Source organism: Melozone crissalis, unplaced genomic scaffold (assembly GCF_028551555.1).
Source record: "Melozone crissalis strain CALT ecotype California unplaced genomic scaffold, PUWL_Pcris_2 ptg000016l_1, whole genome shotgun sequence".
Taxonomy (NCBI): Eukaryota; Metazoa; Chordata; class Aves; order Passeriformes; family Passerellidae; genus Melozone; species Melozone crissalis.
In genome coordinates this window covers 25,127,251-25,154,171 of record NW_026535794.1, presented here as the reverse complement: position 1 = coordinate 25,154,171, position 26,921 = coordinate 25,127,251, and the positions used below count along the sequence as shown (strand labels likewise).

General features: G+C 38.2%; 1 protein-coding gene across 1 annotated transcript; it reads right to left on the bottom strand.

Annotated features, from left to right (window-relative positions):
* Nucleotides 1-345: 345 nt before the first annotated feature.
* On the bottom strand, nt 346-26,838 carry CASD1 (CAS1 domain containing 1). Its single transcript, XM_054274190.1, has 18 exons — nt 26,617-26,838; nt 21,477-21,573; nt 20,686-20,806; nt 19,125-19,169; nt 16,994-17,056; nt 15,781-15,825; nt 12,985-13,108; nt 11,082-11,296; nt 9,695-10,120; nt 9,192-9,281; nt 8,516-8,635; nt 7,436-7,592; nt 5,864-5,943; nt 4,913-5,014; nt 3,511-3,651; nt 2,895-2,972; nt 1,813-1,905; nt 346-882 (listed from the first exon to the last, which is right to left on the bottom strand). Exons 1-18 carry the CDS (start codon nt 26,747-26,749, stop codon nt 616-618), a joined length of 2,397 nt encoding a protein of 798 aa, XP_054130165.1. The 5' UTR covers nt 26,750-26,838; the 3' UTR covers nt 346-615.
* Between the last annotated feature and the right edge of the window lie 83 nt (nt 26,839-26,921).

The following is a 26,921-nucleotide window of genomic DNA, read 5'->3' as shown; positions in this document are numbered from 1 at the left end:
ATTCGCTGAACACATCTTAAATTTCTAAAAAAACCCTCACAAAGTATTATGTAAACTTGTATATAATCTTCAACCACTGAACTGATGATTACTTTTTACTTCCACATCCCAAGGGTTTCATATAACATGTACTACTATTTCCACCCCAAACACTAATTTCTAACCAGCAAATGACCGCTTTGCTCCAGCGCTGCCCTGGTCGGGCTGTCCCGGCAGCGGTTCCGGCGGTTCCGGCGGTTCCCGGCCGTGCCGGGCGCGCTCCCGGCCGAGGCGGCAGCGCCTGCTCCGCGCGGCGGGCGCTGGAACAGCAGCGCCAGCGCAGCCCCCGGCCCCGCGCTCGCCCACGGTGCTGCTCAACCACCGCACTGCCTCCGCCTCGCTTCAACAGATATGTAAACAGAAACAAACATCCAGTAGAAAAGACTCATTTTCACATGCAATTCTGTACAGTGCACTCTTGTTTCTCAGATTATTTGAGAAGGCTATTTCCACACAAAATATGTACATTTCCACTATATACATTTTCCACGCGTTTAATTTAAATGTCTTCTTGTACCTCCAGTTGAGAAGTTTTGTTCAGGCAGACACAAAGTAAACCCGAAGAAAGTTTCCAAGTTAATGCCTTGACTGATCTTGCATTGCTGAGAAGAAGTGTAGTCCAGAAAAAAATCCAGCTATGCATAGCAACCTTTTCAGCAGAGTTGAGTTATCTTTAGGAACCACAATCTGTGCTAGATCATTAGTGATCTGAGAAATCTCATGTGCCACGCACACAAATATGAAAGTGCTGACAAGAACGTTAAACATTGGATATCCAGGAATGAGCACCAAGATCCCCTTTGTGTCTGCTGCCAGCCAAATATGGTATTGGCAAATGAAGAGCTAAAAGAAAAACAAAAAGTGTTTAACAGTACTTATACATGTAAATATTTTTACTTACCAAAACCCATAGAATTATTACTATTGCATCAACTGACACACTGCTGCTTAAGTTGAAAGCTGTTTTCCAGATGACTTTGCTACAGAACAAAACCATGAGCTTGTTAAATCACACGAGGTTTGCTTGGCCCTAAACCAGTTTCAGCTCAGGGGAGCATTGGATACATCCCATCAGAGCAGGGAGGAATCTGCCTCCCCCAGTTAGTGTCTCTCTGGTGAGGCTCTGAACTGTCATGCCTGCAAGTAACAGAGAATGCTTCACCTGCTGATGAATGCACAGCTCCATGGAGCTGATCAGCACCTAAAACCCACAGGAATTGGAAGAGTGAAATGTGATCCTTTAAAAAACCCACAAAATCCGGTACCCCATATACACTGTACTGCAATGAGTTTCTCCTAGAAACATATTTTAGTAAAAAATGTCACATTTAATATCACTAAATGGCAAATAAAATGGGAAGCAAGAAAATTCCTACCGTTTCAAAATACACACTCAATGGAACAAGGTAACGCTTGCATTAAGAAGGGGTTCATTTGTAATGGTAAATTTCTTTATAAGTCACAAAAAGCTTTCTAGGGCAAACACATTTGTAAGTGTTCTTACACTAGTAAGCAAAATTTACGCAAATTCTTCAACTCCCTAAATTTTTATCTTCCAACAAGAATTAAGCTTGCCACTGTGAGACTGCTATTTCAGCCACGATTCTTAAGTGCAACAAAAGCTATAATGCTAAAAGAGGTCAAACATAACAGCATGGTATTTAGTAGGCCAATAAATCTTTTCTTTATGTTATAGTCCATAGACAATAACCACCTAACACCACCTTGCATTTCTAAGATTTAATGCACTGTACTTCTGGTGATTCTACTTACCTCTAAAGAAATTTTGCCGAACCAGGCGAAGAAGGAGCTGTACACAGATCGGACATATCCGGGAATGTTCCTGATAAGGATGAAAGCTAAAATCTTTGGGTTTTTAAAAAAAAAGAAAAGGTAAAACAAAGGAAGTGACTGTGGATGACAAGCTAAACAACACATAAAAGGTGTATCCATTTTCACTGCACTAAGTGAAGGGCATCATGCATTAAAATTTCTTTAAAAGCAAATAAAAATATAAACCAAACAAAAATCCATGCAGTTTATACTTAACAAAGTAGGTGTTGAAACTAAAAATATTGTACACAAATGCTTACAGCATAGCAGGTCACAATTGCATCTCCAGTAGAATCATGGCCTTGATGCTGACAGGTGTTACTACGTGCCTCCTAGGCATGGTCACAAAACATGTAACACCATGCCAGCCTAAAATAAAGGTGGCCACAAATTTGAGTTAACCCTCAATTTTTAAAGAGAGGGTGTCAAGATGGACAAAATAATATTAAAAATTAATATTATCCCTCTTGCTGCCCCTCAAGAGAGCAGGACAAAATAATGAGAGAAGAAACAGGGCACAGAATGAGACAGCTGGGGCTTAGTGGGGCAGGGCACACAGCAAGAGGAGCATCTAAATTGAAGAAAACCACATGCATGGCTCTGTGGCCCACATCTTCTCTGTCTGGAAGTGACTACAGGGTCCCATAGGCTGCTTCCTACACTAATACCTCCCAAACACTCCTGCTTTTCTACACCTTTCTTCTCTTCCACAGCTTTCTTCTTTTCCACTGCTATGTAAATAGTCAAAAGTTGGGTTTGGACTTAAATGGTGCATACGAAACCTACCTTAAGGGCATCCAGATAAATCAAAACCACAATCACAGTGTGCAATTCCAGGGCTTAAAGGCAATGAAAAACTGACTAATGTTGTTAAACTCTTTTTCACTTTCAGACATGGGAATGAAGTTCAATATCTGACATGCCATGCAAAAGCACAAATATATTTTAAAACAATTTTTAAAAAAGCTCAAACAAGAATAGACTAGATTCTATCACAGTATTCAAAAAGGACTAATAATTACCTGCACCACAGAAACAGAAGGATGTAGCTCATTGCACTCTGTCTTGTTTTTACAGCTACTAGCCCAAATAGAGTAGGTCTAGAAGATATTAAAAAATTAGTCTGTGTAGCAATTATATGGACACATAAAAGCGAAACAAGAGTATGATATTTTGAATTGTTTTAGCATTAGTAGGTTCACTAAGATTAGGGACACTAACAGAAAAAAACTACATGACTTAACCTTTGGGTTTCTCTTTAATTCTTCTTTGCAACTCATGAATACTTATCTGATGAGTAATTCTTAATACAACTTTTTTTCATCAAAAATTGATGAGCAATCAAGTGTGAAGATAAAAGCTGTGTTATCTACCACGTTATTTTTATGATCCAATTTTCTTTAAAGCTTTGAAATAACCTGAAATAGTAATGATGTTTTCATCTTCATCTGACTGATCAGAAAATATTTTAAGTGAGTAGATAGGTAAGGCTGACAGAAAAACCCAGCTAAAATATCTCAGGATAAAGATCTGATTTTTCAAGGTTTGTTAGATAATACTGACTAAACAACAACTTCAGAAAACTTATTTTTCATATATTTACAAACATGATTATACTAGATTATAATAGATACTTACCAAAAAAGACACAATTGAAATAAATAATAAAACATTTGAAACTCTGTTGGAGAAAAGAGGATCTCCTTTTCCTTCTGATATCATCTGATGTTTCTGCAATGCCAGATAAATAAAAGCAAACAGCATCCCATGAAAAACCACCTGTAAAAGACAAACAGAATGCAATTTATATTTCATGGCTTTTACAAGTACTTCAGGTATAAACCCTTACTAGAAATGCTACCAGATAATGTAGTTTTAATGCTACATTTCAAAAGCTCCTTTCCCAGATTTACTGAAGCAAACGAAACCAGACTTTCTGGTTTTATGACACGAGATAGTCATAAACTGAATTTTTAACTCGACTCAAAACCTACAAATAAAGAACCTTTACTAATGCTTCAGAGAGCATTAAACACAAGACAAATTTCAAGAAGCTTTCAAGTACCTACTATCCCCTCTGCAATCTATGTCACCACTGAAAAGGCTTTCTCTGGGGAAAAACCACAAGACTTTGGCTTTCTCCCAAACTGGCAGGTGAAAACATTCAAGAGAAGCAGGACAAGTGCTTCCCTCTCTCACAGACACAATTCTTCAACTGAGTGTTTTAGGGTCTTATGCCACGTTCTCAGGCCCACACAGTGCTTGTCCTCTGTGCTTATTTGGAGCTCTGCTCCTCAGGAGCACCATCCAAGCCACAGTGCTCACAGGAGCCAGCAGGGAGCACGGGCTGCCAGGCAGGGTGTGCTGCTGTCCCTGGGTGTGACAAGGCTCTGCCCCAGGGGACACACATGGGACTGATCCCGTGCAGGGTAAGTTCAGCACTTCAAGGCTTCCATCTTAGAAACTCCACTCACCTTTGCCAAGAAGGAAAGGAAAAAAGATCAATGTCTCCCTGCTCTATTACCCCCCATTGCAGAGTCAATAACTGGAAGGAAAGGACTTTCCCAATGGAAAACAATTTAAAAATAGGTACAAGAGTAGTCCAGTTTGGGCACCAAGACCCTGATTTTAATGTTTCATATTTTACCTTAAAAGAAATATATCCTTAATTGATACAGCTTAATTGATACAGCCAAAAAGTGTTATTAAAAAAGCTTCCACAGTAATTTTCCTTGTCTTTCAATAGCCTGAAGTACTACAGGTGTTAAATTTTCACAGTAAAATTTTTGAGAAAAGACAGATCTAGGATACTTGATACTTAATTTTTTTAGATCTGGAAGCAAATAAATCAACCTCCATTTTTAAGCAAGGCTCAGATAGACATTTGCAGTGCTAAAGTGGTTGCAGCTTTGTCTTTTATTAAACACTGGGGCAAACTCCTGTTTTCTCTGGAGGGCAGGAAAACAACCCTCCCTCTTCCCTCTTCAAATTAAAACATACATTTAAAAGACAAGTAAAAATTTATGCAAATGTTACATACGTAGCGATCCAGCTTCCACCTAAACCACCATTCATAGACAGTCCCATTCAGTTCAAAACACTTGGACAATGGCCAAAATGAAAATATCTTCTCAAATGCACCCTGTAAAAGATAAACATGGAGAAGCATTAACACTGACATCGACTGTATTTACTGAATTTAAATCAATAACATGTTTAATATAATTCTACCCTTATTTCACTAGCTGCATGGCACTAGAAAAACAACAGGGTTCCTTTCTTTCACCCAAAAAAGGAAAAGGGAAAGGGAAAAGGGAAAGGGAAAAACTTCTTCACATGAGAGAGAGCTTGAGTTTTGCTTCCCCTTAAGGTATTTGCATGCCTTCCATTTTGTACTGCTCCTCACAGGGAGAGATTCACTAACAGGTTGTGATGAGGAATATGTACTCCAAAACTACAATTCAACAGGCTGAAAACCAGTGAGGGATTAAAACCACACAACCCCCCTGTAAGATCCTGGAGAGACAAACTCTACCCTGACTTCTTTCTGTCAGCTGTACTTATAGCATGCAGGGAGTTGCTAATTTAGCCTGAGAACCAATCTTTTGATGTGGTATCAAAGCCAACACAGAACTTCATTATCACTGTATCACCATATGCATTCCCACATGCTGGCAAAACTCAGTAACTCTAAGCACATGAAAAAACCCCACCCCAAATCCAAAGCACAGGCCCTTGTATTTACTGCATTCACAGTAGTACATTGAAAATATGTCCAATATAACAAACCAATGAGTAAGACACACAGTTGTGGGTTTTTCCAGCACCCAAACCTATTCAAATATGAGAAGAAATCAAAAGGTTCATTTTTTTTTCTTCTGTATTTATGATACTGGAGCAAATATACAAGTTATGAGCACATCAAAAAGTAAAGACAGGTAATAATACACTCTTAGGTCATTAAGGATAAATATAGCCAGGATTTACAAACCTGAGAATATGACAGAAAATATATACATGTCAGTAAGCAAATCAGTTTCAGCAGTAAACCAAAGTGCCACAGGCAGCTCCCTGAGGAAGAAATAAATTAATCATTATACTGTCATTAATTTTTCAACAGCAAGCCCCAGGACACATTAAGTAATAACTGCCAATTATTTAGTGTAGCTATGTTTTGTAATAGATCCATTCATAAATAAATGTTCAAATATTGCCAGCAATATTTTATCACTAGCTACATTTAAATTTTACTTTAAGCCATTAAAATAAACATTCACAGCAACTAAAAATCTAAAAAGTTTTGAGCCTAAACTAAGCCTCATTTCTAAGACAGGGACAAAATGCATAAAGAGAATTTAGGTGTTCAAACAGAAACACTATTTTAAAACCTCTGCTTTCCCAAACACTCTGCACAGGCAGTCCTTATTCCAGGTGAGTGTAAATAAATATATTAATAAAAATGCCTTCCTTTTGTCATGTGAAACGAGTAAATATTATTAAACTTTGAGATATCAGTCTTACTCCAAAGTTCAACTGCAGGTCATTAAGGATAAGCACCTTGTTGAAACAAGCCTGAGAAACTACTCCTCAAAGCTGCCAAACAAGCTCTACCCAAACCTCAGCATTGCAACAGAGATCATCTCCCCCTCCAACCATATAAACTGGCTGCTGTAAAAAGGATCATAAACAACTGAAAGCTATCATTGAAAGATTTTCTAGTTTCACAGTACACTATTGCTCCAAAGTACACAAGAGTAATTTCTCTGCTTCTGGGAAAAAAAAAAAAAGAAGGAAGATATTTGAGATATCTTGTAAAACTACTCAAGTGTATTCTCGCAGCATCTATTCCTGGTGTATATTTGGTATATTTAATGGTCGTATCTTCAGACTATAAAATGGGGATATTCCTCCATCAATAGGGAATGATTTAAGGCTCTTAAGGTTTTAGTTCTAATTTAAACAAATTAAATAACATGCATTTATTACATGCTTTGCAGCTTTTTAAGGAATTACAACACATAAACTGGGATTTCACTTCCATTTTTATTTAAAATAGTTGTACAACAGGACATACTTCTGATAGCTCATTTAATCTAAGATATTAGGATAGCAAGCCCCTATGTTCTTATTTGGCCAGCTAAGGCAGAACTGGTGCTCAGGATGGACAGACACCTTGGCAACACAGAAGGAGAAAGTCTAAACACTCCCTGTTCACACTGCACCCAGCGCTCGACAGACACTGCCCCAGCAAGCACACACAGTGCAACCTATGGCTTTCATTTCCATCCAGTAAAATTGCAATTCTTGTAAAACACATTCCTGATGATCAAAACCTATTAAAAAGTATTCTAATCTGACTATAACCAGAGACAGAGTTTAGTCATCAGCTGTTATATATTTCAACTGACCTAATTCACCTATGACAAATGGTATTTCTGTGAGCAGCTGTTTAGCATATTTTGACTAACCAAGAGACTGAGATCCACTAACAAAGCCATTTCTGTATGATTATCATTATAATAACATACATGTTTTATAGCAGAAAGAAAAAAAGAAATCTTACCATTTGCTTTCTTCTGGACAATCTGAGGCCATACAGCTAAGGTGGCATAAATGATCATAAACCAGACAGTGACTAATGGCACAAAATAGTAGAATTGGTAAGGTCGGTCCATCACTATGCACAGTACCACAACCAAGAAATTGAGACGAAATAAAACCTGAGGGGTGTAAGAGGAGAGAAGACAGAGGATATGTAAACTGGGAGGCAAAGCTGAGAAAGATGAGGACATGTTCCTTTAGCACTGTACAAAAATATCTATGCATTTTACATTGAAACATGGATAAAGTAGCACAGGGAACATCAGCAGGGCAAGGTAAGATTGATTATGTGGTTCTGGACCTGTCCTACCCTGACCTGCTTGGGTAGAGATTGTGATGAAAATAAGGTTAACCCTATCTGCCTATTTCCCAGGCGGGGGACCAAGTGCTCTAGTTGCTGGATGCTGTTGATGTCTCTCTTTTTTTCCCCCCAAAAGCTACCTAGGCTAGCTCATTTAGAGCCAGGGTAATGCCATCATCAGGCTGTAAATGTACATTTACTAAGCACAATGACCTGATTTACAGGACAATGTAAAACCTAATTGCAATAAGAGATATGCATTAGAAAAAAATTAAAGTACTGCAGCATATGCTGCAAAACCTAGGAGGAAAGCCACAAAACCAGGTATGTTGTCCAGTGTTGTTATGGTGTGAAAATTATTTTTCTTTATTAATAAATGTAGGCTCCAATACACTGTCTTTGGAAGCCTACCTGGCTCTTTATTTACATATTGCTATTTACTGTAAATTGCTACTGCAATGGAATCTCCATTGCTATTTATTAGAAGATACTTGTCTTGTAATTTCAGAGTGTACATAATTACATTTTTTACATTTTAAGTATCATTTATATGATTTAAGTTTGTATTAGATGAACACTACCAGTTAAACAGCTCAGATTACATAGACACAACAGCCATTTTTATTGTTTAAACCTCGGTTAAATGAGCTGGTATCACATTATTTAGAGAGTATGGATATATTATGGATACTTTGCTATCTGAAAAATTTATTTATAAAAATAGTAGGGAGATATTCTTACCTGACAGACTCTGTATACACCAAAGTCCCCTTTTATCCAAAAATACGAGAAGTGCCCATAACCTGTTTGAAACAGATATGCAGCAACCAGAACTCGAATGTGCATGTACACAGGCAAAAACTGTTGAGAAAAATAAAGTACTTTTTATAAATGTCCAGGTAAATATTTTTTGCTTTCCTTTTGCTCCCTCTCCTTTATGCTATTTCTGCATTGCACTAAATCAGATTTAACCATGAAAAGAAACACTGGGGTACCTTGCCCTGTTTCTTACTAAGCTCTTTTGGTGTCCTAACTTCTCATGTTAGGACAATTTTTTCTATTTATTGCTCTACACTTGCCATATTCCATTACTTGTTATGAGAGACTTAAGAAGGGCTCTTTGAAAGCTCACCTTCAACAGTTTCAAGTTGCTAGCAATTAAAAATAAATTAATGCAATATTCTACACAGAGGACACTTTTTTTTTTTAACTGGTCAAGTAACATATGTTTTTCTCAGTCAAAAATACACTTAGAGAGAAAAACTAACTCTGCTAATACCATGTTTAAAACAACAGAAACAATAGCATTACTGACTCATTCTATTCAGTTCTAATGTCCATTTACACTATCTTTCTTTTGAAATACAATACTCAAATTGCATTCCCCCTAAAAGCAAAAGAAATTCAAATCACTTACAGTGCTTGCTCCAGAGATATGATAAACCAAAATAACAAGTTGCATCCAGCCCTTCCATTCATCAGTCTGTTCTCTATTTAACACTTTAGTCTAATGCAAAACAAAACAAGAGTGTTGCTATTCCAAAAAGAACAAGGAACATCTACAAAATGAGGAGAAAAAGTTCAAACAATAAACCACTTTATGGGTAAATGGGTCTCTCTCAACTGTAAAAGTCTTGTCTAATGGGCACAGATTTAACATTATTTAAATTCTCTTTTAGCTGAGTTCTGATCAATTCCAGTTTGGAAGAGTGAGAATGACTAAAGTGGTGATATCCATATGGCTTCAAAAAGCCTTAGCCTCTGTCTAATTCTATGCAGACATTATACTGCTCAAGATGGCATTTTTTGCAGGTGAGTTATAATAACTTTGAAAAATTAACCTTGAATACTTAGAAATGGGTTATTTTACACACAAATTGGGAAACAACATTTTAAGCAGGATGCCAAGGTGATCGTTACCTCTTTGGTATTTTCAGTATAAAATACCCCCAAAACCAAGATATAGACGATGGGTATGAAGAAAGATGAATGTGTGTAAAATTTATTTTCCTTCATGAAAAGATTTGCTCTGTCACACAGATAAAAATAGGTCATGATTAGACCAAGTTTGCAAAAGCAGTGTAAGAGCATCTCTAAAGTAGAAACGTTAGGTGTGCTGATGGCAGGTTTCTTCTCCTCTCCACTTTCCAAATCAGTGCATGATTTGTTCTTCCGATAATTATTCCGATGAATTAAGCTGATAATTAAATATCCAAAAATGGACAAAGTAAAGAAACAGAAAGCGATCTTCTGTATCAGAGTGAGAGGAGGCTGAGGCTGGCAGCAGGAGCCATCAATGGGCTTCATTATTTTATTGCAGTAGACATTCATAAGAATCATTGCATTCTGTAAAAAAATAAGCAGTTTTGGTAATTAATTTCTAATAAGACAGTTAACATTTCCATCGAAAGAAATTTTTTTCTGCATCATGAGCTGACATCAGACATGCACTTCTCCCTTATCATTACAAAAATAAAATCTTACAGTCCCACCATATACTCAGTTGTATATAACAGTCCAGTCAAAACACTTCTTCCAAAAAAAAAAAAATACTTGAACTTCTACAAGTAAGCAAAAATGGCTAATCTTAGAACAGGAGGGTTCTCTCATTATTTCTGTAAATGAAAACCAGCTCACAAACTTGGGTTCTAAAGAGGCACAGTAATGCAAGTCTCTGAAACATGACAGTGAGACTGAAACATGTGGTAAGATGACATTTAGTTCATCCAGTACTTTAAAGCAACTTAAACGTGCAAAGACATGGAACCAAAAGTGACATAATGGGAGAGTTTTTCACAAAAAGGGCAGGCTGAAAACCTCAGAGGGGCTCACTGCATGCATATACATATTGGTTAGTAAAAGAGAAGAAAGAAAGAAAGTCAGAGACACTCCATGCAACCAGAGTGATCTATACTGTGTTTGTTGGCTTCTTCATGCTCCTTACCAAACCAAATTTTCTGGACACATAGGGGGAAATTTAAGACTTACTTCTTAGCACTGCTTTACAAGTCATTACCACCTTAACACATTCATACACATGAAAGCATGAAGTTTGCACTCAGGATCTAAAAGATCTAGTGGATTAACAGCTATTTAAAAATAGTTATGCACTAATGTTTTTGCTATTATGTTTTTTAAAATGCCTATAAAACTGACTGCACTCCCACCCACTGGAATTTTCTGAACAAAATTCCCTGACAAATGTAGTCCTCTTGATAGCCATACCGTTTGCAGTTTCAGAACATTCACCTCAGATCTTGTTTTACTATTAATACTTTCAATGTTGACCACTGCTAAAAACACTTACTGTATCTCTGCTTGATTCAGGGAGATGCAGACCATCTGCAGACTTCATGATAGTTTCTTGTGCTATCAGTTTTGATACACTGAACACTTTCACTTTAGCTTTGGAATTTCGGGAGCTGCTGTTCAGAATACGAACAGCTGCTTCATTATAAGCATCTATTTTCTCATTAGTGATCATTTTCCGACTTTCACTCAGCATATCTTCGTAAACAGGATCTGAATTTCAAAGGACAAAGAATGAACACATTAATCTTAGACTTATCAATGGATTTTCTTAGCTCAAGTTGCACAGGCTGCTTTCATTTAAGAGGTCACAATTGTTTAATTGTACAGAAAAAAATGTACAGCAAGGAATAAATGACTGCTACAGTTACCAGAGCTGTTTATCACTAAATGTTCTTATCACCATTCCCTATTAATGCATATGTAGTTGTAGGTTAGAAAGCTCTGGCCACACATGAATGCTTGTTTAATTTCTCTGAATCCAGGAAAAGCAGATAATGCTAAAGGTGCAGAGCTGCTTATGCTTTCTCTCAGCAATGAAATCACCCAAGAAAAGACTCCAAAAGGAAAAAGGGCAGAAGACAGGCAGTGGAACAGACAAGTGAAAAAAAAAAAAAAAAACCACAAACTTTCCTCTTTTCTTCTGTGGAAAAAACCCCAGCTCCTCACTTCTCATAGGCCATAAACATATTCCACTTGCTCCTCTTGATTCCAGTTTAACTTACGGCAGAATCTCAGTTTTACAGAGAAAAAGGTTGACTTAATTGCCTACAGGCTTCAGAAATTATGTAAAGCTTAAAAGAAAGTGATATGGGGTTCTAGACCAAAAGGTCAGCCAGAGGTCTTTAAGCTCCTGTGAAAAGTTCCTGCTGTGACACACTCTGTGAGATGCAGATTGATTTACTTTAGATACATCATGCCTGTGTTAGGATAACCAATGTCTTGACAACTCTGTACAGATTGCTTCTCCTCCCACTTGGGCTACTAAAGAGCTCAGAGATTATGTAAATGGACAAGGTCCTCAGCAGTACCATGGTGGGACAAGTCTGACAGCTAACTGCTTCTGGTATCAATATCCATGGCTTTGAAAGGAATGGGAGACTGATTTGTTGATTCAGATTTACCTCTAGAACCATCTTTGATAGGAACTTGGATGTGATTGTTAGTTTACAGCTGGGTATACTGCTAACAGGGCTCAAAACCTGCCTGTGTTTGTAACTAAGGTGATGACAACCTAAAATGGTGTGTCCTGTGGCAGAGAAACCAGGAGAACATTCTACCTATGAGCTCATTGCTCACTTTCAGAGAAATATTTTAGTTTTATTGAAGAAAAGCAAAACAATGTAAGCTTGGTGCCATAATAAAAATCTCACTAACTCATTGTGAGCCATGATTTCTCATCCCAGTGTAGAGAAACAAATTTCATTCAAGGGACTTAAATTCTCTATATTCTCAAGAATGTGTCTAGTCATTGTAGACACACACACAGAGGATGCACTTGTTCAACTTCTATTATTAATATAACCTGAAAATTGAATTGAACAAAAACCACAGGAATACTGCTGTTGCATGCACCTGTACTCTTGACTCCCAGGAGGTATGTGTGGAGCACAGCACACGGAGAACAGACCTGGCATGTTGAGTCTGAGAGTAAGCTAACAAAGAATTAAGAGTTCATAAGGCAAAAGCTTTTCCTGCTAGAGCTTTGAAATCTCTATCAGTAGTAGCAGCTATTTAGGTTATCAGCTTAGTTATGACTGCAAGAAAGGAGAGATTGAAGTTCAACTAACACCTTTTTCAATCTGCAAGTAAGAGTATGGATTATGTTTTCCATAGCCTGCAACATAACAATTCAACAGACAGTGAAGTTAAAAATTGTTACCTACTGTTCATTACTTTACCTTGTAAGACCCAGTAAACATCACTACTTATTGCTAATTTTTCCAAAAGAGGTGCAATTGAAGTGATATTGATTTTATATTGTGCAAGAGCTTCATTGCTGCCATTGTGAATCTTGATAGACCACTGGAGAAAAAAAGAAATAAATTCAGAACATGTATGTCTGAGGACCTCTAATTAATTTATTTCCTTGCTCCATTTGTAGCTATTTGTCATTACTTCAATACAGCTAGATTTCTTCAGCTTTCTATTCAAATGTGCTAAAAAAATTATTTTAGACCAAGCAGCTATCCAGACAGATAATTACATTCAATCACATCATCCAAATACAGAGTATTTAACATTCACCTTGTGTGTATGTTTGACTTTTCATAAATTAAATTTTAATTCAAAGTCTCCTGGCTTTATCCAACAATGAAGTAGCAAAGCCACTCTTGTTATTGAAAAATCTTGGCCAGTTCAATCAATTCCCCTCTAGACTGACTACAGCAAGAGATGCATGCAAACAAAACTTGATGGGGTTATCAAGTTCCAATACTTCCATCTGTTTTGCAGATATCCACAAAGGGGAAAAAAACCTCAAAAACCAAACAAGAGCCATTTTAATTTCTGGTTTAATCTTCTATAGGAAATCCCTGGGAGAATGCTATACCCACTCATGAATTCCTCCTAACTTTTGAAAATTATTTCCCACACCTTATGAAAAATGGAGGCAGCTTTTTTTTTAAAGTGTTACTGTATCTCTACTGACCTAGTAAAAACTAAAAAAAGCAAAACCATAACAATTAGCCTAAGTGTAGCAAACCCTATTTATGTCTAAATAGCCACATAAAAATTTCATCAGAAGACAAGTACACTGATTAATGCACTTCCTGAAAATATTATTCAATCTAAATTAATACTTTGTGAAGCCAAACTACATACAGCTGCTCTGAGAACTCCCACTGGAAAAAAAGAAGCAGTTTCTCCCAGCAGCTAAATACTTCATTTTGAAACACCAACATATCTAACAGACAGTTAAAGCAGCATGTTCCATGCAACAGGAAGTGAGGAATTAAGAAGCAGAGCATGGTAATGACATTCTCAGAGAAGCTCCTTTTCCCAAAATAAGAAAGCAACTGACTTTTGGATGAGCTGGAGCTCCTCCAGCTTATAGGACTTCTATTTATAAACTGTTATGCAGTTGCCATCTTAAGACAGACATGTCCAGGCTGAAGTAGCATGACCAACCCAAGAGCTAAGTTAAAGATATAGGTAAATTTCAAAATGCAACAAAGTCCAAGAGCACACACCAGTTTAATCTAGTGGCAGGTTACCACACCACTGTCAGCTGTGGTGAGGTTGCCGATATGTCTGATTTTTGAAGCTTTTTTTTTTTTGGAAGCCCCTTAAAACAGAGTATGTTTATCTTTGTTCAACTCTAGATACCATATTAAATGTTTTGTATAAATATAGTAGTGTTAAGAAGAGCAGAGCCTCCCCTGCATATTGTTAGTTTCTATCTCCTGCTGTCCACAAAAGGCAACAAGCTAGAGCTAATATATACATACAAGTAAAGGGAATTATTTAGCTAAGTGTCCTGCAGCTTTGCAACCTGACCTTCTGCATGCCAGACCATCATCCATATATAATGGCATTTTCTCTATGGAATACAATGACTCATGCTAGTAATAAATGCTACAGTCTCAGACTAAGAAATCATATTCTAGGCTTACTACAATTCCTAAAGCTCAAATATTTATGTGGATCCTACTGAGGAAGGGAACTTAGGGGTTCACCTAAAGAAAAAGGAGAATTTTTGATGCCTCAGGAAATGTGTGGAGGGTTACACACACACATGACCACCTCTTAAAAGTGAGGGAGTTTGTCCTTAGATGGGCATGCCCACAAGTTTCCAGATTGGTAGAGTGCCTCAACTGTCTCTAAAACAAACTGCTTTTGAAGGATTTTGTTTTAAATGCAACACATTTTTCCCCCTTTACATTTCAGCTCCTATGAAAATAAATTAGCTAATTCTTTCCAAATTCCAATTCCCAAATATTTGGAAGCAAGGGACATTAAATGCGGAAATAATGAGATGAGTGTTTGTTTGATTAGACTTTGTTACTAGAACAGACTAATTAAGGGGCCTGCTGAATTCCATCCCTGGAAGTTTTAAAGAATTGGTTCACTCTTGCCAAGTGTAAGATAAGTAGAAATATCCTGCCTGGTGGCAAACTGATGGGTCAGGACACCTCTTCTGGTCCTTGTCAGCCCTGTTTCCTGTGATGCTGCAATGCATATCAGTGGTGGAATCTTCCAGTGCAACAAGATTCCAGAACTCCAACCTCTTTAATTGTTGAATTATCCATGTAAAATTGTGATTTTTACCTCTATATATATATATAAAAGAAATATACGTGGTGAAAGAGACCATCCCAGATTGGGCCATACTCAAAAGTAGAATTTTGTGACTGAAAAAGGTGTATTAAAAATACACTTCAATTAGTATGCAAATAGTTTAACTTTTAAAATTAATAATCTGCTTTTAACTAAATCCACTTTATTAGCTAGGTTAAAGCAAATTAATGCCTATTAACCAGTACTGCTGACAAAAACCAAGTACTGTACATCACAAAGGTATAATAAAGCATACCTGGTATTTTAAAACTACTTTTAGTAACAATAAATTCACTGAGAATAGATTTTTACTCCAAACTGTGTTTAACAACTTGTTCATGTAACCAACTCAAGAACATTAAAAGTTATCCTACAAGAACTTCTTCTTCACTAAAATCCCCAATATATGTATAACTTACCGTGGCAGCTCCTACTACAATTATATGGGGTTTTGCCACAGAACCCTAAGAAACAAATAAAAAAAGGAATTAGTTTTAAAATATTCTTAAATTATTTTAAGACTCATATCTACATTAACTATGACTCACTTGCCCATCAGCTAATGGTTACAAAAGAGTACATTGCAGATACATTGCAGAGAACATACACCTGATATTTGTAAGATACAGAATAGAATTCACATAATAAAATCTACAAAAGCATGAAGTATCAATAAGCACCTATAATCCTGATCAACTGAGCAGCATAAGCTCTCTTTAAAACATCTCCTAAGGTCAAGTAAATTGTAGATCACACTACTGAACTTTTTATCTCAGTCTCAGCATTGTCAAACATCTGTCAGAGCTGCTGCATTGACCATTGTCACCCCAGAGGCGTGTGACAGTTCTGTGCAGGACAAGGACAAGGGCCAGTGTACTCAAACAAAAGAGCACAAGGAAACAAACAGTCCTAACCACCCCAGAACCAGTTTTATCCCAGCACCACAATGAAAACCAGCAGTGCTCAATTTTTATAGAAACACAGAAAAAGAAAACCAAATGATAACTTCAGCTATCCTGATGGAAAATGTCGTGCAAGAACGATCAACAGGATAGCAAAATATTTACTGTGAGCTACTACTAAATAACTGCAGGCTATTGAAAGGTCAACAAAGGAAGAAACAAGAAGAAATTAGCTGCCAATCTGTAAATGTATTACTTGTCAGAGTTACATACAAAATAACATGACAGCTTCCATCATAACTGAAACACATAAAATAATTAGCATGCTAATTGAGGGAGATATTGAAAACAAATCAAATCAAAGAATTCTTGACTTTGCAAATGACCTTTGCCCTTCACTCTGAAACGCTCAAATTAACATATATACAAAATAATAGAATATCTCAAGTTGAAATGGACTCATAAGTATCAAAACATTTGGTCACATTAAAGTGGAGCCATTGCAGCCACAGCAGAAGTAAAATACCAAACCAGACTGAAATTCCTTTAACTCTTAATAGGATTAATTAACCTGCTCCTATGAAGTAGGGTTTTTCTAGTTTGCTTAGGGGTTTTTAAGGCCCAAGTGATATAATCCTTGAAAGACCAGGAGATACCCAGAAACATAGACACCAGTAAACATCCCCCTTTCACCACTCTGAAGTCAAATTATAGATCTCTTAAAACAAACCTCAGCCCAAGATTTGATACGTTGCCTCATAGAGCCATTAACTTCTGGATACCACAGAAAATCCTGTAAAAAAAGGCAGAGTTACTCTGCAAGCTTAAAAGACAATCAGTAGACTAAAACCAAAAAATGCAAAAAACCCAAACTAATTGCCAACAATTCAATTCTAAAGGAAAACATTTGGCTCCAAGTGTGATTTCCTTATAATTAGCATGAAAATCCCGATATCTTACTTCAGCATGGAGAACAGAAAGCAAAGAAAAAAAAAAGAGAAGAAGCTAACAAATCCACAAAACTTTTCCCTCTTAAAAAACAAATTTTTATTTGTAGTTCAGGAGTCAGAATTTCACCAAGAAGGTTTTTTTTTATGTCTGCCAAATGAAATGTCCCTGGGTTTCTACTGCAATCAGGGATAAATCCACATCCTTACCAGCAGATTTTCTTTGTTTCAAAGCTTAAAATAAGTGAGCATCAAATCATCATTTTCAAACAAAATCAAAACCTAACAATTCTTTTAGATGCCAGGAGCAGTGCTCAGCTTTCATACAGAAGGACAGTGCAGACTAGTGCTTTTATGTGTCCCAGGGAAAGCCTGGGAGACTTCCTAGCATTCAGTTACTCCTCAGGACAGCACTATTGAATAGTCTAAAAATACGCATTGAAGGGAAATAGCAGAGACAACATCTGCAGAAACTATTGTGAGGAAACTTTGTAACAGAATGCTGAAACACTGTCAGCAGAGAGGAAAGCTCTATCACCACTCCTCTGGATTGTTACATTTTGGTAGCTCACTTGAGTACTGTCAATTCATTATTTGGCTGTGGAACCTGGGAACAACCATGCAGTCCTCTACAGTGGCTGAAGGACAGAAGAGTTACTGTGATGACTAGAAAGGGCAAAATTAAACTCTCCACTTGTTCCCAGTAATTTTCTCTTTTGATGGTCAAGTATTTTCCACATTTGGATTGTTAGGTCACAGCCAGTCTGAATATGGAAATTCAGCTATCATGCCAATAATGTCGAAGGGCAACACTGCATCAAAACAAGGAAGCAGCAGACTGGGAATATATTAACTATGAGACATCTCCCAAAAGCCCAGACCTGCCATCTGAAATCTTTGTGGTTAAGGGGTTTTGAAGATGTGGCCCTGGCAGGCTAGCCCAATGCAAATCAGGCTGCATCAGCCTCTTCCTCCTGCCTTGTGTTCTGTCCCATCTTTTCCAGCATTCAGATGACAACATGATGAACCACATCAGACCTGACTGAAAAGGAATCCTGCAAAGTAACTTTTTGGCTGAATTGACTCCTGAAACAACCCACTCCACAGCTCACCAGTGCTAGCTACAGCACAAACACAGGAACATACTGTGAAGGCCAACAGAGCAGGTCAGCACATGCCTTAATTGCCACGGGCTTACCACCCTAGAATGTTATTCTGTACCCTAAATCTTAACCACGTACACAAACAAGTACTGAAAACCATATTCATAGAACTCAGCAAACACACTGCTTCTTTGGTTTTGGTGAATAGAGAATGAGTTTTCTTCAGGGCACAAATAAATACATGACTAGCACAATGCCAGCACTGCTGACAGCTGTCATGGGAAGCAAAGAAAGCTATTGACGACAGCATCTCCAGTGCCAGGGCAGAGGAGAACACAGCCCTTCAGAAAAACTAGCCTCAAGTACTTGTTTACTTTTTTTAAATATCCACATTGTAATCAACATTGTGCTTATTTCCCCATGCAAAAACAGTGGAAGCAATACTTGTTGGGATAGCACAGAAAACTCAATGGCAATTACAATTACCAATCCAGGTAGACCCAGATATATTTTTACAGCATGAAAAGAGTAAACTTCTTGGCAACAGGTATGCTTGGAAAAGCCAAATTGGAAGATCTGACAAAAATTATACACAGTTACAGAGCTTATGCCCAAAACTAAGCCACAATACAAATACTCCATGCCAAATTCTCTTAACAGAGTATGTTAAGAGGCACTGTGAAACATTTATAAAGAATGTTGATGGTCTTAACCTTCTTTTAACTTTTCAGCTCTGATGGCATTTTCAATTATATTATATGAAATAATAACATGATTATGGTTTGCAATTTAACACTAGATAAAAACTTACCACTTTAATTGAAGCAGATTTATCTTCAAATGGGATATTTCCATGCTGTCAAAAAACCCCAAAACAACAAAAACAAAGTAAGAGAAACTTTCAGAATGAAAACAAAATATTTACATACCTATGCTAACTTGCTCTCACCCAATATATATCTTCAGTGGAGAGGATTTTTCTTGTATAAACTTGTCAGTGTATTCACACAAAATATTTATGTTGCTTTCTTGATAAAACAAGCTACTAAAATAAACAGTTATTTTTCCTGGAAGCAATCTAGCCAACAAAGTCTGAAATGCTTTCTGCTCAATCTGTTACAAAGGTATCAAATGTTTTCCTAAATTTAGCCTCCCAACATAAGAAAAACTTATGACTTTTCCTCTTTTTTTTCTTACACTGCCTTATTCCAGCCTTCCTTTTCCTCTGCCCATCTCCTTTACACAAAACAACCAACACAGTTTTAATTAAAGAATAAAAGAAAATAGTCTGAGGCAGAAGTAAAATCTATAATGCATTATTAAATTTTCTGGGTGAAAACTGTAAACCAGAAAGGAAGGAGTCAGATATGCATTCACAATACTCCTTTAAAATTATAAAATACAGTATTAATTTTGGTACTGATCCATAAGAACAAGTGTACTTCTTCAAACTGAGATCTTGATTTCAATAACACTTGACAAAAAACACTCTCAAGATCCATTACAGCACTCTCTCATCTCACCATTAGTTTTGGGCAGCAAGAGTGACCTAACCAACTGACTAAGAAAACCAGAGTTCTTGGACCAAACATCTTCTTTTGACAGGTGGAAGTGACTGCATGCTGGACAAGCTGCCACCTTGCACTTCTAAGTGACAGAATTACTAAATAATTGACAAATTTGACGTACTGTTGAAAGGCATCTTTTCCATCGCATATGTACATACATCTATGAAGACATGTGCCCAAAAAGTATCACAGAGCAAAATAAATCAGCATTTTGTTCAACAAATGATACACCTAAATCCTTTCTTCCTCCTTCCACCTGGCTGCAGTTTACATACTTAACATTACAAAATTCAGACAGCACTTCATCAGTGATCAAAAAGAAGGTAAGACCTGAAGATATTTTCAGTTTCAGCTTCAAGTTAGACCTGGAAATCTGTCATTGCCCCAAGGATTTTTATGAACAGATTAGATCAGCAATTTAACTGACATTTTAAATGACAAATTAGAAGGCATGAATTACTACTATTTAAAAACACACAAAGGAGCAATCATTTTCCCATCAAGAAACCAAATACGAAGCATAAATTGCTATGGGACAAGTCAGCTTCATTAATTTATTCCCAGGCTGCTGCAAGCTTTCTCTTGAGCTTCCAGTTCTCTTCTCAGATTCACAATTATCTCATGTGTACCCAAACAATTATTCTGGTCTAATCTTGTTCTTCTTCAAAAGATCTTTCTGTGCTTCTCCTTTCATATGGCAAGGCCAGCAAACAGTATAATTTGATTTGTTGAAGTTCAGACGAGTTATGAGGTAAATTGGGAAGAAAGAAACAAAAAACCAAAAACCAAAACAAGCTATCTCACCTTAATTCCCTCTTCTTTGACTTGAGGATTTATCAGTTTTATGAATGAATAGAACAGCTGTCGAATTCTAGAATCTCCTATAAATACAACATGTTTGTCTATGAGGCAATTTTTTGCTTCACTGTAAAACAAAACAGCAACATTACAGAAAATACATACCTTAGAAAGAAGTATTCTCAAAATCTACAGAGTTATATAGATAATTCTAAACATTATATCCAGCTCTAAGGCATGATAAATTTTTTTAACATGCTGAATTAATAAACAATTTATTGCAATTTGCATAGAATTGAAAATGAACTCCTCTGCTAATGTGATTAGGAAAAAAACTAGGCAGTTTTTCCTATGATGTGTGCTACAAATACAGTTGTTTCCAACAGGTAACATACAGCATAACTCTAAAAAAAAAAAAGTTCTCTTACAAGGAAGTGAAAAAAGTCATAGGTAATTTTATTTGGGATAGTTTTATTTTCAATTTGACATGTAAGGTCAGCAATCTGAGAGTGACATATGCAGCCTCATGTGGCTTTCCATAACTTGTGCCAGTACCTCCATCACCAACATTTATTTGTATTTTTATAAAGAAATACAACTATGGTAAACAATGTACACGGATAAAGTACGTGGAAAAGACTTCTTTCTCATAAATGTACATTTTTGAGAGCCTAGAGAATCAGATGTAAAGTGAACAATAGATTACACAATTACTACAATTACAGCAATTACTGCAGCTGCAGTCAAAAAACAATGATGCTTATTTACAGATGAACAGAAGACATGAGTTTCCTTACCTATTTTTATACTTGTGCATCATACAACTGTGAGGTTGCCATACTTTTTCTCCAAGAAATCTCCCACTGGACAGAAGATACTCACATGTATCACCACCTTTGAAATGTTATATTAAGATTAGAATTCAGACACATGAAATATAAAACATAGCCCTGTTGCCATTACAAAAAATAATTTGACAACTTCTGAAAAACAGAAATTGAAATAATCAACAGCAGTAAACAAATTTAACTGATTGTAAATACATCTTGCACAAGCTTCTGCAAGTTGCCTTCTCACTCATTATACAATACTTGTACTGTAAATCCCACCCCAGCCACAAAATGTTAGTGATCCCACTTCTGCTGTCAGAAAGATGCTGTGACTTAGAACGGCATTCCTTTAAGAGACACCAATCCACTTTGCTATCTACTACCCCAAATACACTAATAAGAAATTAAAGAATGCAACTGTTGAATAAAGTAACCTTCTACATAGAATCACCATGCACAGCATCTTGTATAGAACATAAAACTCAACACAAAGTTTGCAAGACATATGATCACCTTAGAACAGGTGATATGGATTAGTACACAAAAAAAAAAAAAAAACCCAAACATTTACACATCAATTTGCTGATGATTCTAACTGCACTTATCTCTTCCAGTCAATAAGCTTTATGCTAATTAAGATTAATCATTTTACAAGTGCTGATGTTTCAGGTCATGTTAAATTTCAAATATCTCAGTTATGAAATCAGTGACTGTTATCTTCCCAACTCCATGTCAGATTGTGCTGTTTTATAACTGAACACAAGTGAACCCATTCACTGCCAGAGAAGTTGCTCTCCAACATTTTTATCATTCTTGGCATTTCCCAGCACTGACAAACAGGGAAATGGCTGTGAATAAAGTGGTAGGGACTTGTTCTAGCTTGGGCAGGACCAATGTACCACTGCCCATACCTAACACTTTCTCTGAAACCTTCACTTCATTAAGCTCAACTCATACTTTGGTTTTCAAGCAACACAATTGCATGAGTTTGCAATTTTGAGTATTAGGGAAAACTATAATTACAAGTAAGTTGCATAAAAAATGAAACTGTCAGAAATAATAAAAAAACTATCTAATCAAAAGCAACATGAGTTTGATAATGAGGTGGTTTAGAGTTATTACTGATAGGAAGGCTCTACTTCACAGATGATGACAGCTAGGAGATGTATGAAAGTGATGTAAGAGTGAACTTTGTAAAAGAATATCCACCACTAATCAGACTCACTCTGACATCCATTAACTTGCTGAGAAAGATGTGTAAGAAAATCAGGACAGTTATTCATGGTCAGACCAGTGGTCAGTCTAGCCTAGTGTTCCATCTTCAACAGGGGCAAAAAGCAGATGCCCAGAGATTAATAAGAAGAGGGCAAATAAACATTATATTCTTGCCTAACATTCTCCCAACTATGTTCCTTCCAAGGATTTAGTGAAATGGACACGCAGTCTTCAAGTTCTTAGCACCCACAGAATCCTTCTAGAGTTTTCTTTATCCAGAGCTGATGCTTGAAGAATCATCTGCCTATCTCTGAAATAGGGTTTCTACTAGATTTACTTGGGGCACTCCCTGGTTCTCCAACGGGGCAAGGCAGTCTGGACTTCTATCTGCCATGATTTGTAGACCACTATCACTCCTTTCTCAGTCAAGTTTTCAAGACTGGAGGATGTCCTTACATGGAGGTCATGGCCCAAGCTCAGTACCCCTGTACTCCATGGCACTCCCACCACAATAATTGCCCATAAACATCCTACAGCACCTTCACTGAAGTAACATCCCAAATACTGTGTACATTTCAAACAGAGAGACAATATTGCATGTCAAGGCGTTAGGCTTCTTTCCCAACTCCAGGTACTGATTATCTTACTGTTGCCCTGAGCAATACTAGAAAGCTCCTGAAACTCATTCAGACTGTTTCTGAAGTTTGAGATCTTCCTTTAAACATAATTGTAGAAAATAAGGGGAGAAGATGAGGCAGGGGAATAAAACAAAACTGGAAGAGCAGCCAAGAAAGAAAGAAAGAGGAGGTTACAAACCAGACAGTGCCTCCAGAAAAGATCAACTCTGGATTTAGCAAGTGAAATAGCAGCCAAAGAACTATGCTCATTTTAATACACCACAACTTCTTAACCATCAGTGAGATCTTAAAAAAAACCCAAAAAAAAACGACAAACCAACAACAAAAAACCCAACCAAAAAAAAACCCAAAAGAAAAAGAATTTCAAGTGCCAATGTATACACAAAACACAGACCATTTTTTTTAAACTCTTTCTTTGTGTAAATTATCCTTCCAACAAATTAAGTTTTATGCTCACTTAGATACACAACATGATAGTTATACAAAGTGCATAATTTTTCTGATTTTTTTTAATGTTCATTATTCTAATTTATCATTCCTCAAAATCATGGCCATTCAATTGAAATTGTGAAATCTCAAAGTCTTCATTCAGCACCAGAGCACACTGTTTCACAAAGCTTTCTCTAAAATACATACTCTTAAAGAGCTGGAAATTCAATTGTTCTGTATTATTCAAAGTAAAAAATGTAGTTTTAAACAGAGTGTACTACTGTTGATTTCAAGAATGCGAAATTTTAAATAAATTCCTATTTCCAAAATGGTTTAGGACTGTACCTTTGACATATAGCAACTGAAAACCACAAAGCATTAACGTCACTGGATAGTATGTAAACATTGAACCCACTTAACTCTCCCCAAATTAAAGACAGCCTGTACTTTATTCGAATTCTTTTGTAAAAAATGTAGGTGACCCCTAAATACAACAGTCTTCCTAAACATAAATCTGACCTTCCACAACTGCAGTTCAGCATTTTTCCATACAAGTAAATTTTATACAGCCAAGTTTGACTGGAAGTACACTGGGCTGCTCCTGTCTATAATATGTACTTGCATGGCTGTGGTCAAAATTAGCTAAAACCTTTCCATGTAATGACAATCAGACAAAAGGGGAAGTATAAAACCACAACAAACAGAGCAATCACTTACATGACACGGCCTGGCTACTTTGAACCTGTTTGCAGCCCTACCTCCAACACCCTCTGGAAATCATAATGACCCTTTTTGGGATATTTTGATATAAAAATATTGGTGTAAAATGTCTTATGTGTAAAAGAAAGTGCTTTCTTGCGGTCATTTAAAATGTATTACCCAACTTCATTTGTCAGCTGATATTTTTGCGTTATGGCACAATAAAAATCAATTTACGTTCCCCCAGTAATTCCTGACATTTGAGAACATTAAGAAGTTACTTGGTTTCTGTTCAGGCTACAGAATTTTAGTTTATTATTTGTCATAGAGAAGCTGTTTCATTCTTTTGCCGTTTATGTTGCTCTTTTGTACACACTTTTCAAGTTCTACCATACCACTACTTAGAGTGGGTGACTAGTTGGGAATGAGTGAGGTGCCAGTGAGCTTTAGCTGTGCACTATCAGTGAAAACCTCTGCTTTTTTCATTACTTGTCAAAAGTGGCATTAGTTGAATTTCAACTGTTTGTTATCACTGAAGTTTTGCAGAATGATCTCTTCGATTAAAGCACCTCTGATTTTATCTATCCCAAAAATTCATCTGCTGTAATTTTTCCACCTTCCTTTTCTAAACTTATCTTTTGAACATTTTATGTTCATAGAAGCCCAAATTGGTAAGTCTCTTTTCACTATGACTCCATGTCGTCCCAACTTTTAAACACCTACGGGAAAACCTTTCCCTTACCCTTTAACTGCTTCAAGAAACTGAAAGTCTCAGGTAAAAAACTTCAAAGGTTTGTATCAGTTCTTACTGACTATATCAATTTACATAAGGGCCAGAAGATTATCACCATTTTGCAATCTAAGACTCATCCCCTTCGTTAACTCTCACAGAATATACTGAAATTATGCATATTTTATTTTCCTTGTAACCTGCTTGATATGTCAGCTGCCATTTGCTTAGTCTTGCAATCCCTCTTAAAAATTTTGCCACCCTCCTTTTGTGTAGTTTTGTGACTCTTTTGTGCCTTAAGGAACACTGCACAACAGGCAAGTTCAATTACCTCATGCTCGATCTACTCTAGAATTCAGTAAATGCTTCCAATTTAATACTAGTCAGTTTATCAGGCTTACCGGCATGCCAGCTAGAGGGTGAATCTAGGGAATTGTAAACACAGAGATCCCTACCCCTTTTTCCATTTCCACAATGAACTGCCTTGCTCAGCCTTGTCTCCCATGAATGCTGGCAGCCAAGTGTTAGAACACGACACCAGCTGTGCTACAACAAACAGAGCCGCGGTCATCTCCCTACACATCAACTTTTTCATTTACCCACAAAAACATACCGCATTTTTCAGCGTGACACAGAAACAAGTAAATATATCCTTCAGCGGCTGCATTTGCATTTACGGATCAGGCCAAGTTTCTCTGCTCCGGGGCCGAACCAGCCCTAGCGAGGAGGAGCGGGCCGAGGCGCGCCGTGCGCGGCGGTCACGGCCGCAGTGACACCGGCTCGCTCCGTGCCCGGAGCTTGGCCGCGGCCACCGGCAACACGTGAAGCCAACAGCTCTGTACTGCGCTCCATCCACCACAGCGGCCGCTTTCGTTACGTTTGATGGTTCAAAGAGTGAAACAATATATACCAGATCTCGTACCAACTAAGACTTTAACCACTAATTGCCAGGTAATTGGCTATTAATCATGCCGTAAGGAAACAAGTGACAGAGAAGAAGTCACCGTCTACCCCTGCAGCTTCACCTGCCGCAGGCCGGGCCCCGGAGCGGCGGCGAGCTCTCAGTGCAAACACCGCATAGCCACAGCCCCACCGGCCCCGCTCGGCGCCTCACTCCGCGGGGCCTCGCCCGACCGCCGGGGCCTGCGGCGACCCCCAGGCCGGGCCCGCAGGGCCCCGCGGGCCGGGTCCCCGCTATCCCCCAGGGTCGCGTCCCTCGGCAGCCAGCGACCCGCCGCGCCACGCTGCCCGACCGCCCCGGCCTGCCGCGGCTGCCCCGGGCGGAGGGACCCTCCGCCCTCCCTGCACGGCCGCGGTTCCCGAGCTCCGCCGGGGCTCCGCCTCCCCTGCCCGGTAGCCGCGGCCCCCCGCGGAGCGCCCGCGGCCGCCCCCTCACCTCGGTAGCGGCGGGAGGCGGCGTGGCAGGCGGTGAGGAGCAGGACGGCGCCCAGCGCCAGCGCCTTGGCGCTCCTCACGCTGAAGTAGTAGTTGATCTCCCGCTTGCCCCCGGTGTAGGCCAGCGCCGCCATCTTGGCTCCTCCATGACAACAGCGTGCGATGGGGCGGGCGGGCGCGGCGGGGCAGCACTGGGTCCCCGCCGGCGGCCAACGCGGACCCCGCCGCTGCTGCTGCCGCCGCCGTCCCCGCCGCCGCGGCCGAGAACAGCCCCACGCCCGACAGCCCACGGGGCGGAGCCGGCGC